At 44.4% G+C, this 12,090-nt stretch overlaps 2 protein-coding genes across 2 annotated transcripts in view; one reads left to right on the forward strand and one right to left on the reverse strand.

Moving 5' to 3' along the window:
• The first annotated feature begins 3,719 nt into the window (after positions 1-3,719).
• Positions 3,720-5,329, forward strand: LOC133412369 (insulinoma-associated protein 2). The gene has a single exon (XM_061695483.1). The coding sequence runs from the start codon at positions 3,720-3,722 to the stop codon at positions 5,283-5,285; it is 1,566 nt and encodes a 521-aa protein (XP_061551467.1). The 3' UTR covers positions 5,286-5,329.
• Positions 5,330-5,709: 380 nt separating this feature from the next.
• Positions 5,710-12,090, reverse strand: part of ralgapa1 (Ral GTPase activating protein catalytic subunit alpha 1) — a 104,777-nt gene continuing 98,396 nt past the window's right edge. The window contains 1 exon segment of the mRNA XM_061695484.1: positions 5,710-8,647. Coding sequence (XP_061551468.1) covers positions 8,502-8,647 — 146 coding nt within the window. The 3' untranslated portion in view covers positions 5,710-8,501.

Genomic DNA, 12,090 nt, shown 5'->3' on the forward strand with positions numbered 1-12,090 from the left:
TATGAACACATATCCAGTCATACATACCCCTGTCATATTGGAATGAAAGTGTAGGCCACACCTTTTTTTATAATCATGAGGTGGCGGTGGCATTTTGGAATGAAAGTGTGCAGCTTTTTCATAACCACTAGATGGCGGCATACATTTATAAAATGTGAGTGTTTTTTTTCCCATTTGCCCCTGTACCCATGTATAATGTGCACTATTGACTTGACAATTTTTGGGGGGGAAACATTATACACGAGAAATTACGGTAACTCAAATAATGTCAATAAACCGGTCAGAAGCTTACAAAGCTTCATTACGTCTTCTTCTGGGTTTTCCAAAATTGTTTAAAGGCATTGTAATCTCACTGTCTGTAAATGTATGACTTTCAAGAATGTAATAAATAAAAAAATTAATACATCCTTCCCTCATTATTCTGGCATTTAGCAAATGGAAATAATGTTGGTTATCCGAATTGAACAAAAACAGGAGAGGTTTGGTCTGAGTTCATGTCAGAGCGTGTGACAAAAAAAAGTCTCTTTTTATATAGTGTATGTAAACTTATGGTTTCAACTGTATAACAGTTTCTAAATCCAAGATACCATGCAAATATGCTCGCTGCGGCATCAATGCGTAGCATTGGTAATGCTAATTTCTCAGCATTAAAAAAAAGTAGTTTTTTCTTATTCAAAGAAAAATATCTATCTTTATAAGTACATATTTTGTCAAATAGTAATCATTTTTTATACCCTGAATGCTCATCTCCCAGCACTCTCACACAATGAATAAATACTGTATGTTGCAAATAAAAAAAACAAAAAAAAAAACACTAACGTTAAGAATGGGCTTATTCCACTATTACACAATTTTTCAAGTTTATCGTCATGTTTTGAATGAATACAAATAAATGAAGTATTTGAAGTTGTTTTGTCAGTTTTCATTGCACTGCTTTTACTGATGTTTTAGATTTTTGCCGTGGTATCGTTTCAGTACCGGTATAAAGGTACTTTACGTGGGTATAGTATCGAAGTCAAAATTCTGACTATCGAAGTCTGAATTTTGGGAAAGTAAAGTAAGAAAGTACAATATATACACACATACATACATACGTACATAGTGGACCTTCAACAAGAGTCTTGTTAACAAGCTGAACAATGAAGGAATTAAAAAAAAAAAAAAAAAAAAGTACAGTGGAAACTCGATAAAACGGATATTAACTCGATATAATGGGTATTGGTTAAAACGGACCGTCGAGACTGAACAATGTTTCCAAAAACAGTTTCCGTTTGTCACTTAAACTGTCATTGACGAAGTCTGTTTGTTCAAGAATTGGCCGCTGCCGTTTGCTGGCAGAGAATGGGACCGACTATTTCCGGGTCACAGATATACAATATGACTTGATCACATTCCAAAAGACGTGCCTATTTGGCGGCCATGTCATGCTGGTTATACCTATTTTCTATTGTGCCATAGAGCGCAGCGCCGACAGAGGGAGAGAGCGGCAGGGCAGCAGTATTAAATCTGCGGAATACAAGACTAGTCTCTGGAGTCTGGAACATGCTATTTTTGGTACAGTAACATTTTTTTGTCAAGCTGTTCGCCTTTGGCAAGGGATTTTGAATTAGGAAGCACACATTTTATTTTTTTCTTTACTGCCTATCCTCACTAGGTTCGCAGGCGTGTTGGAGCCTATCCCAGCTATCTTCGGGCGAGAGGCGGGGGTACACCCTGAACCGGTCGCCAGCCAATTGCAGGGCACATACAAAAACAAACAACCAACCATTCGCGCACACATTCACACCTACGGGCAATTTAGAGTTGTCAATTAACCTACCGTGCATGTTTTTGGGATGTGGGACGAAACCGGAGTTCCCGGAGAAAACCCACGCAGGCACGGGGAGAACATGCAAACTCCACACAGGCGGGGCCGGGATTTGAACCGCGGTCCTCAGAACTGTGAGGCAGATGTTGCAGCCAGTCGTCCACCGTTCCTCTATATATACATATATATAAATCAAATGCAGGGACAATTCTGTATATGTAATAATAGGATGAGGTCACAGTCATAACAGGCTTTTAAACCTCTGCCTAAAAGTTTTATCAGCTGGGGGGCAGGCATTTGGATCTGACAATCTATCACGTGATTTAAAAAAAAAAAGAAATCACAGTATTACAGACTCCCCCCCCCCCCCCACAATCATTCTGGCCAACAGCCCTAACCATCCGAGCTTGTTCTCACACTCATCCCTCTCGATTGATTTCCAGGGGGAGCCCTCCTCCTAGAACTCACTGGCCCAACGACAGAGCTGGTGGTCCAAAGAAGAACGTACAAGTGCGCCCGGGGTGAAGTGGGGTGGGGGCTGGTTGGATGTAGTGATGAATGTCCTTCCGATCTCTTATCAGCCAGAGCAGCTCCTGATGTGTGGGTGGGTTGTGAGGGTTTGTGATCATTGCCCAAACACACGCACGCAGGGGCCGTATCCCCCACACACACAGAGGGAAATCCATCCCCAAGCTATTCCCGCCGCCCTTCAATGGGACCGAGACCTTCATTAGTCGTCTTACATCGATATGATCTGCATCTGCAAGTCCCATGGGTGCTGTTTCTATTGTGACTTCAACTACGCAACACGCAGGCGGAGCAACGTCCGCACAGCTACATAGTGGATTTGCAACGGAAAAGGAAAACCCAATAACAAAATGAATCCTACCATCATTGTAAAAGGGTACTGCCCGAATCATAAGAAAACAACGAGGCACGCTAAAAGGGTCGATGATGTACCTACTAATATGTTGTAATATACATCCATTGACCGTACTGCTTTCCCCCACTTGGGTCGGGGACGTGCTTGTCGCCGATCTCAGCTCACTCTGGGCGAGAGGCGGTGTGCACCCTGAACTGGTCGCCGGCCACACCTACGGGCAATGTAGTCTTCAATTAACCTACCGCGCATGTTTTGGGGATGTGGAAGGAACGGGGAGAACGTGAACGCCACACAGGCGAGGGCAGATTTGAACCCAGGTCCTCAGAACTGTGAGGCGGATGTGCTAACCGGTCGTCCGCCGTGTTGTAATAAATATATTTAAATACATTACTATACTTAAAACGCTTGTGACTGCCCCCAAAATGTATATATTTTTTAGACATAAAAGCAGGTGCTTTCCAGAGGTGCGTTCAGTGCACTCACTGAAAAAAAGTCCTTGGAACCGACTTCATTTGAACAAGTGCATTAGTTTCGTATGATTTAAAAAAACATTTTTTTTTTAGGAGAAGAGAGGACAATTACGTCAGTTTTCCATATTTTAATCATGTGCAACTGAGTACCTTTTTCAGTGCCGAAGTGACTTTTTTTTCGGGGGGTAGTAGTTTTCAGACGATAAAACAGAATAGAAATTCTCATATATGCGAATATGAAAATGCTTGATAGGCGCAATCATACACGTATTTCCTTATATAAAATAAAATCCCTTTCCAGAGTTCGCTGTCAGAAGTAACAGCAAATCGGACTGCCAAATGATCGATAAACGAATGATGATATCATACCACAGACTTGGAGACGGTCCCGGTGTCACGCACTGCAAGGGGGGGGGGGGAGACAGCCACCGTGGTCCAATCGCACCTGCACCCCCACCCCCTCCCCCATCCGAGCCCTGATACTTGAAAGTGGCTCCAGACAAGAGGACCATGCTCTTTCTCGCCTGGTGGTGCCACGAGCATCATCATCATCATCATCATGCCTCGAGGATTCCTGGTGAAGAGGACCCGGCGATGTTCGGCGTCGTACCGAGCGCGGAGCGGCGCTCGACTTGCCACGCGTGACGCTGACAAGAAGCACCGCGGGGAGGCTGAGGTGAGCGAGCGCGAGCCCGTCAAGGAGAGCGACGTGTGGGGCGTCCCGAGCCCCGACGTCGCGCCCCCGCCGGCGCCCCGCGAGGACGCCGTCGGCGTCGCCGAGGCGTGGAACCTTCAAGTGGAGTCCGCGCAAGAGGCGGAGGCGGACCGACGCGCGCAGTTGCCGGACTCCGACGTGGACGTCGTGACTCCCGCGGGGGACCTCTCGTGCCTCTTCCCGCCTCCGCCTCCGCCTCGGGTCTCGGCGGCCCACAGCTCCAGACTTGTGGGGCTGCACGGCGAGGGGGAGAAGACGGCGTTATTTCCCGAGACCTGCTTGTCCCCGTCCCCGGAGACCGAGTTGCCGTTTTTGCCGACGTCCGTGCGAGTAGCGTCGGCCGACGCGCACTTTTCTTCTTACGGTCCCAATCCGAAATACCAAGCCGACGTGGGGCACTTGTTCCCGGCGCTAATTAGCCACGAACACCGCGCGGCCGCGAGAAAACGCTCGCACCCGGAGTCGGGCAGGCACAACAGAGCCAAAGCCAAAGTGACCCGGAAGCTGACTTTCGAGGACGAGGTCACCACCTCTCCGGTTTTAGGTCTGCGCATCAAGAAGGAGAGCCCGGAGACGGCGAGGCGGCAACACCGCGACAAGTCGTCCGGAAGTCAGCCGCTGGGGGAGTTCATCTGCCAGCTGTGTAAGGAGGAGTACGCCGACCCCCTCTCCCTGGCCCAGCACAAGTGCTCCCGTATCGTGCGCGTCGAGTACCGCTGCCCCGAGTGCGACAAAGTCTTCAGCTGTCCCGCCAATCTCGCCTCGCACCGCCGCTGGCACAAGCCGCGTCCGGCGGCGGGGGCGGCGGCGGCGGTGACGGCGGCGGCGGCGAGTCAGCTGCGAGCGGACGGGAAGGAGAACGAGTTGCTGACCCCCGACTCCTCCTCGCCTCATTACCCGCACGACAGCCCCCCGCCGCCGGGTCTGCATCTGTTCCACGGCAACTCGTACGAGCCTCGACCGTTCGTCCAAGTGGAAGAAGAGGGAGCGGAGGTGTACGACTGCCGCTACTGCGGCAAGACGTTCCGCCGACAAGCTTACCTGAAGAAGCACATGGCGGCGCACGAAATGGCAGCGGGGCCGCCGCCGCCGCCGCCACCCACTTCGAGCCGCCACGTCGTGTTCGTGTGTCACCTGTGCGGCGCCCGCTTCCCGTCGGCCGATATACGGGACAAGCACCGAGTGTGGCACGCCGTGAGGGACGAGCTCCTGCAAGGCGGTGGCGGCGGAGGAGGCCTCGGGTTCAGGGCGGAGGGATACGCGGTGGGCAGGGAGTGCGAGCAGCAACTGCTAACGTGCAAACACTGCCCGGCCACCTTCCTCAGTTCTCCGGGGCTGGCGAGGCACACGAACAAGTCTCATCCCGGAGAGAACATGCGCGTCATCATGCACATGGCCGTCACACACTGACACCAGAGCGACTCTCACTCACCCGTCACCGGACGCAACATTAGGTAGACCTCTCTCTAAAAGTGTCTCAATAAATGACATAAAATGACCCCCCCCCCCCCCCCCCCCCCCCCCCCCCAATCGTGTCATTTCGTCTAATAGATCCAGGTGAAGAACCGCACCGGCAAAGTGTCCCCCCCAAAATAATAATGCTCACTTGTGATCAAAGTGGTCAGAGAGGTTCTCATCTGACGCGTCCATTCTTTCGGTGAGTCATTTGCAGGACACCGGGAGCTTTTTCTTTCCAAATAGTGGCGTGAAACGCGCGCGCGGGGGATCGGCGCTGCACTCTCCGAGGTGCTGAAAGTGGAACAGAGGCAGAGAGGACTTTCACCAGGAGATGCATCTGGGGGAAAAAAATGTCAGAAGAAAAATAGAAAACAAATGTCTGAACTCATTCCTGTTCACATATTCATGACTACCACGGTTAGGATTTTTTTTTTTTTTTTTGGTTTGTTTGGGTTTGCTGTCGAATAGATATATCCATTTGTATTGGCACAATGTTTTGTTTCGCCCTTGTATTATGTACTATCCCTATTAAACAGGGCACATGATTAGACAGCAGATATTCAGGTTATTCCGCTTTTACTTTACTTGTGAGACTCGCACAATTAATGCCTGTCCAAGATGTTTTATAGACTTTTTCACAGTATATACCCCAGGATGGAAATAAGTGAAGACACCATTGCCGTAATATGCCTTTTATATTACGTGCAAATTGACTTGGTCATCAAATATTTTCATACAGAAATGAAAGAATTAACTAAGTCCTATAGTACAATGTCTTTAAGGGGTATAAATGTTGAAATATCTGCTGAAAGAATTTTGGAAGCTCAATATGTGATTTAATGCAGTGCGTCTATTTTGATATGTTTCATGTGACATAAGTGTCAATAAATATCAATGCTGAATGAGGATCCTGTGTTCTTCTTAAGCAATTTTAAACACAACAGTGAATATTATGAACAATTTATTGTCAACACATCCATGCTTTTTTGTGTGTGTGTGTGTGTGTGTTTACTGTAGATGTTACACAAGCATACACGTTGACAGTAAGAGTTTGTGAAGACCCGTTCACATGATCAATACATGCACTTACAGTATTGGGCTGGCATCATGCAGTAGCCTATGTATAATGTCTGTTACAGTACATGGGCGGTGTGCTAAACGGAAGTGGGTAAACAAGCAGCAACCTTCAAAAGTTCAACCATTTTGTCAAGGTCAGGCTAACGGGTAGTCATTTTGCTGTCGATTGAACCTGCTGTCCCAAGGTAGGACACCGTACAAAAGGTCGATCGTTCAAACTGAACTATTTTTGCATGAGCGCAATGCATGACATGCCAGGGTAATTAGTTCATTTTGTGTCAAAATATATTTTGGAACAACCCAAAATGTGCACTAATGAATTATTATTATTATTTTTTTAAATTCCTAATTCTCTCACAGACAGTTTCACTCAAGTCAAAATCCACAACACAGATATATCCTCAGCATAGTTGATTATTATAATTTTTTTTCTAAAGGAACAAAAAAAAAATAACTGTACAATTTCTACACACATTGAATATCTGATTTTAGTACAGTTTGGCCCCGAACTCACAGACATGTCAAAAAAAGAAAAAATCAATTTAGCAGGCTGCTTTAAAGATTATATTTTTTTTGGGCATGTGACTTGAAAGCAGTGTGATTTGAGTCCTCTGGGGTACTGGAGCCACTGGGTAAAAGAAATTCGAGGTTTGGAGAATTCAACAGGTTCTCTTTACACGAGGCCAGATTGGGATAGTAAAAGTATTGAAGAGTGCAAAACGCTTGTAACAAGAGCGTTTCGCGACTATGACTGGCAACAACAGTGAGATTCATTCTATTACATTCTTTTTTTTTTTTTTTTTTTTTTTTTTTTTACCATGGCATATTTTCAAATGTAACAAGTTGTATATTTCTTCTGAAATTAGAATCTACAGTAGAGAAAAAAAAAAAAAAAACACAATGATCAGAATTGTAACAGCAGATACAGCCAAAGCAGTGAAACATATTTGTTTAACAGCATTTAAAAAGGTAAATACTAGCGAAGTTCGTGATCATGTTATGCGAGTGGAGGAACATTTAATCCAGATAAACGTTCGACAGCCACGGCCACGACTATTTCCCAAAAAGATACAGAGTGGGAATAACTTTCTGAGGCTGTTTCAGTGCTGTCACACCTCAGGCATTTGGAAGAAATGTTAAGGCACGTCTACTTTTCTTTGTGTTTAGTGAGATTAGCAAGTGATCCCCAACAACGGTACTTAAGATATTTATTCCAGACGATACGATAATATTGAATAATTGTAGCGTTGTATTTTAATTTCAAATGTAATATGTAATTGCGTTCCAGGCTGAAGTGCTTTCTCGTTCCAAAAGAGGAAGTGTTGAACATAAAATATTGTAGCATGAATCGACATTTGGTTTGTGCAGCTATTGTCACGTAACAGCATACTGCATCTAATATATACATTTATACTCAGAAGTGCAAAGAAATATGAAGCAGTGGTTCTGTTGCGTTGAACGACAAGGGCGATTAAAGACTTGCCAGAATAATACAACACAACTTAACTGACTGGAGGAAAAATAAAAATAAAATCAGTGCTTGTCCACATTTTACAGCAAAAATTACTACAACTCATCTGTTCAATTTGAAATGTTAAATATATAGAATGTGTTTTTTTTTTTTTTTTTTTGGCTCAAGAGTTTTCTATTGTTTGCAAATTATTTTTAGTTCCCATTTACATTTTATGAGGTCAACTGAGAAACCACTGTCTTTAACTTCATCGACGTAACGCTGCACTGAGAACAAAAATAGACTTCGTTTCATGCAACTTTCCACTGAAATAATACAATTATATAGTATTTGACACACACACACACACACATATATATATATATATATAAATATATATGTGTGTGTTTGTGGAACAAAGCTGAATACAAAAGCAGCAGCTTAGCGCAGTCGTGAAATAAAGTTTCAGTATAGTATATTCCACAAATTACAGTAGCACGGACAGCCTATAACAAGTATTTTTGGAGCGTATGACTGTGACACCCAAATTCTGACATGACTAGCCATTGTTTTTGCTGTACTTTGTTTCAATTGAAGTCCAGTTTGAATCGGGTACAGGGGTGCGATATGCACGTGTCACGTCAAGTCTTATTGGCCGATCCAGAGGAACGTCGAAGCTTCATGGACATGCGCATCTTGCTAGTTCGAGGAGACATGGGGGAGGCTGAGTCGCTCCCGGCCTCCCCAAGTGCCGGACTTTCTGACCGAAGAATCTCGAGGCAGGAGCCTGTGGAGGAGGAGGAGGTGGGAGAATATCGTGTGGGGGGCGGGGTGGGGGGAGGAGATGACGATGGAAGGATAAGGAGAGGGTGACGATGATGAGGGGGATCACAAAAAAGTTAGATCACGATCCGCGCCACGCAGACACACTCACACACGCACACGCCAAGAGACAGCTAAAACTATTTCTTCAGGGCTTATTCTAACTCCATAAAACATCAACATTATGTCTCAACTGACAGACACACAACGAGGCACTACGGGTGAAGAGCAACATACTGGACACAGAAAGGTGAAAAAGTTAGACCACACGACGATTTGTGTACGTGTGTGTGTGTGTGTGTGTGTGTGCTTGTTTGAGGTGTTCTTTGAGAGTTTGACATCGGTCTGTTGCTAATTTGTTTTTGAAACCATGAGCTTTCTCGGGCTAACGAATAGCACTGATAGTCGCGGTGTTATAACCTTTTAACCCATGAATATTGGAACCAAAGCGGTGCAGCAACACACGTAGACAGACAACATAACGATACATATATATTCTTTATCCTCTGCGGAAAGACTATTATTGAAGTTATTGGGTCACAGTAGTTGCGAAAGTCTTCTTGGTTTGAGTCTTAATGACTGTATTTTAAGGCCAAATGGTGGCCAAGGCGCGCACAGGCCAATGCACTAACTGTTTGCTACATTGTAGAAGAACAATATTATATCGTGCTACATTCCTTACCCAAAACACATTAAAATATTTGTGTTTTTTATTTTTTGCGGTGGCTAGAACAGATTAATGGCATCTCCATTCATTTCAATGGAGAATGATGATGAGTTACAAAGGTTCTAAAAAACCAGTGTGGTGAACCGGTATTGGCAGGCACCACTGTACATGCCTTTCGGATTATTTCTAAGTAGATGAAAAAGAGGAGAGATTTGGTCTTGAGAGTGGCTATATTGAATTTGAATCTTTTATATTTGAGGCCCAAAAGTGTTTTTCTTCCAAATAGTTACTGTAATTATTTAGGCTTTGCACCAATCGGTGGTGACTCGAATTGGCATTCGGGAATCGAATCAAAGAATGACATCCTACTTACTTTCTCCTGACAAGAGCTGCAATGCTGCCGCGCCGGATTAAAAATAAATAATAATAATAATAATAATAAAAAAAAAACATGATTTTTAGCCTTTATTTATAAGCGACGCCATTTAAACTTACCGTGCATAGTTTCTGCGCATGAACGCTGTTGTCGCTCCACTGAGATGCATGCATAAAATTTGTTAAAAAAAAACAAACAAAAACTCCGCAGGAGGAGGCGTCCATTGGCATAGCCCCGAGGAGCTGCATGGATATTCAAATTTTTCATTTGTCGTAAAAATGACGTCTTTATTTCGGAACAGTACAAAGAGTACCAATTCGACTCTGGTTCGGAACCAATTTGTTATTGTCATTACTTATAGCCAATGGAGATTTAGAGGCCAGGTCCGAGCCCTCAGAAGTTACTCGTTCGTTAGCGTAGGGTAGTGACAGACGACGGCGTGTTCAGACTTGCCTACAAATTCATGGTTACGCCACAGGAGCGGAACCTCGGCCCTCACTGTATTGAGGTAAGCAGTGTCACATCATCCTCAAGTACTATTATTATTCAGTGCCAAATATTAACCGCGAATAAATACATTTTAATGCATTGAATGCTACACCCATTGAATACTACACTTAATAATATGTGCAGTCACCATTATCTATTTTGATGTATTTCTGTCATACCATTCGCAGCTGGCGTGAAGGACCTTCTGCTTCAAACCTTTGCCTTTCACCCTGAGTCTAAAACTATCCAGCGGTTTGGGGACCAGCAGACACATAACACTATGCTCCACTGAGCGGGAGCATGGAGACACGCAGGAGAAGGAAGAACATCGGAAGACAAGGATGGAGGGAAAGGCAAGAAGGAGAACAAACAAAAGGAAAAGAGTGAAGGGAACACAAGGAAGCGACATAAAAATGGCAGGATGGAGAGGGAGAGAAAATCAAATGAGAGGAACAGAGAAAGGAGAGGAAGAGGAAAAAAGTAGGGAAGAGAATAGCAAGGAAGGAATGGGTGGAAATGGATGAATAGAAGGGCAGGTGAAAGAGAAAAAGGTGTAGAGAAGGAAAAGCACAAGACGAAAAACAAATATGAATACATGAGAATAAGTAAAACAAGGCAAAAAAAGAAGAGAGAGAATAACAGAAAATGGAAAGACACTCCCGAGCTGATAAAGATAGGATTAGGTTAGGACACGGAAACCACTTTGAACCTTGTCATTCTGAAACCTAACGTAGAACATGGCTAACATCTACGATATACAGCACAACATATACGAAATGCTGTCATTCACCTGATTTTGGATGTAAATACCCTCAAATTAAAGCTGAAAGCCTCCAATTTCATTTCAAATCCACTGGAGTGGTGTTCAGAACCCCAAAAAAAGATGAGCATTGTGTTGACGTCCCAACATTTATGGACCTCTCCGTAGATCTGCTCACATTCCGTTTTATTTCAAACCAATTGATCAACATTAGGTGACGGCAAGAAAGATAACAAACACAGCTACGTTTCCAACAAAACCTTATGACTTTTATTATATTTGTGAAGGCAGAATTTGATGCGGTTGACTGGATGTGCTTGGACTGTACAGATGTACCGATGATGTGCCATGAATGGGAATACTGTATGCCCGTGTGTGTGTGTGTGTGTGTGTGTGTGTGTGGTGCTACGTCAAAACCAGAAGGAGAGGTGCAGACATAAGGTTAGAGGCCAAGTAACACAAGATCAGTGAGATCGCAGGTTGCAAGGGAAACGGTCAAAAGGAAGTTATAGTGGTAGTGGTCAGGTGGGAGGAGAAAACGTCTTCATGGCGCAACGGTTAAAGACAAGGATATGTCAAGTTCGCCTTACGGTGTCGTTTGATCATGTCAAAAAAGAAGTTCTTTTTTTTTTTTTTTTCGACAATAATAATGAATCGCAAAATGTGAAAAGCTGAAGATGTTTATTAGTGAGCGGGGGGAAACAGCTGATGAAGTGAGCGTCCCCAACGAAGCTGACAAAAAAATGAGGTAATTTGACGGCATTATACGATGTTGGAATTTCTCAGAGGTTTAACAGGATAAACTCGTGGTTTTGCACCAAACCGCACTCGAAAGATGAGCTGAAAATGACATTTCCTTCTGAAAAATTCAGCACAGGCTCCCAGAAACGCATGCAGACCTGGAAGTGTAAGAAGGACAGATAACGGGGAAAGCGAAGACGTAGGCAGGCCAAAAAAGGAAGAGCAAATCAGACTGTTGTTAATGTGACCGGGCTTACCTTTTAGCTATAGGCAAGTGACACAATACGATCTAAAGGGGGATGGGGGGGAGAAAGAAAGAAGAAAACAGAGAAAAAGAACAACCAAACACAAAGGGAGAACAAAAGAAGGTAAGAA

This window comes from Phycodurus eques, chromosome 14 (assembly GCF_024500275.1).
Source record: "Phycodurus eques isolate BA_2022a chromosome 14, UOR_Pequ_1.1, whole genome shotgun sequence".
In the NCBI taxonomy this organism is placed as follows: domain Eukaryota; kingdom Metazoa; phylum Chordata; class Actinopteri; order Syngnathiformes; family Syngnathidae; genus Phycodurus; species Phycodurus eques.

What these genes read in the sequence shown, in the direction of transcription:
- LOC133412369 (XM_061695483.1), top strand. Translation starts at nt 3,720, where the DNA reads ATGCCTCGAGGATTCCTGGTGAAGAGGACCCGGCGATGTTCGGCGTCG.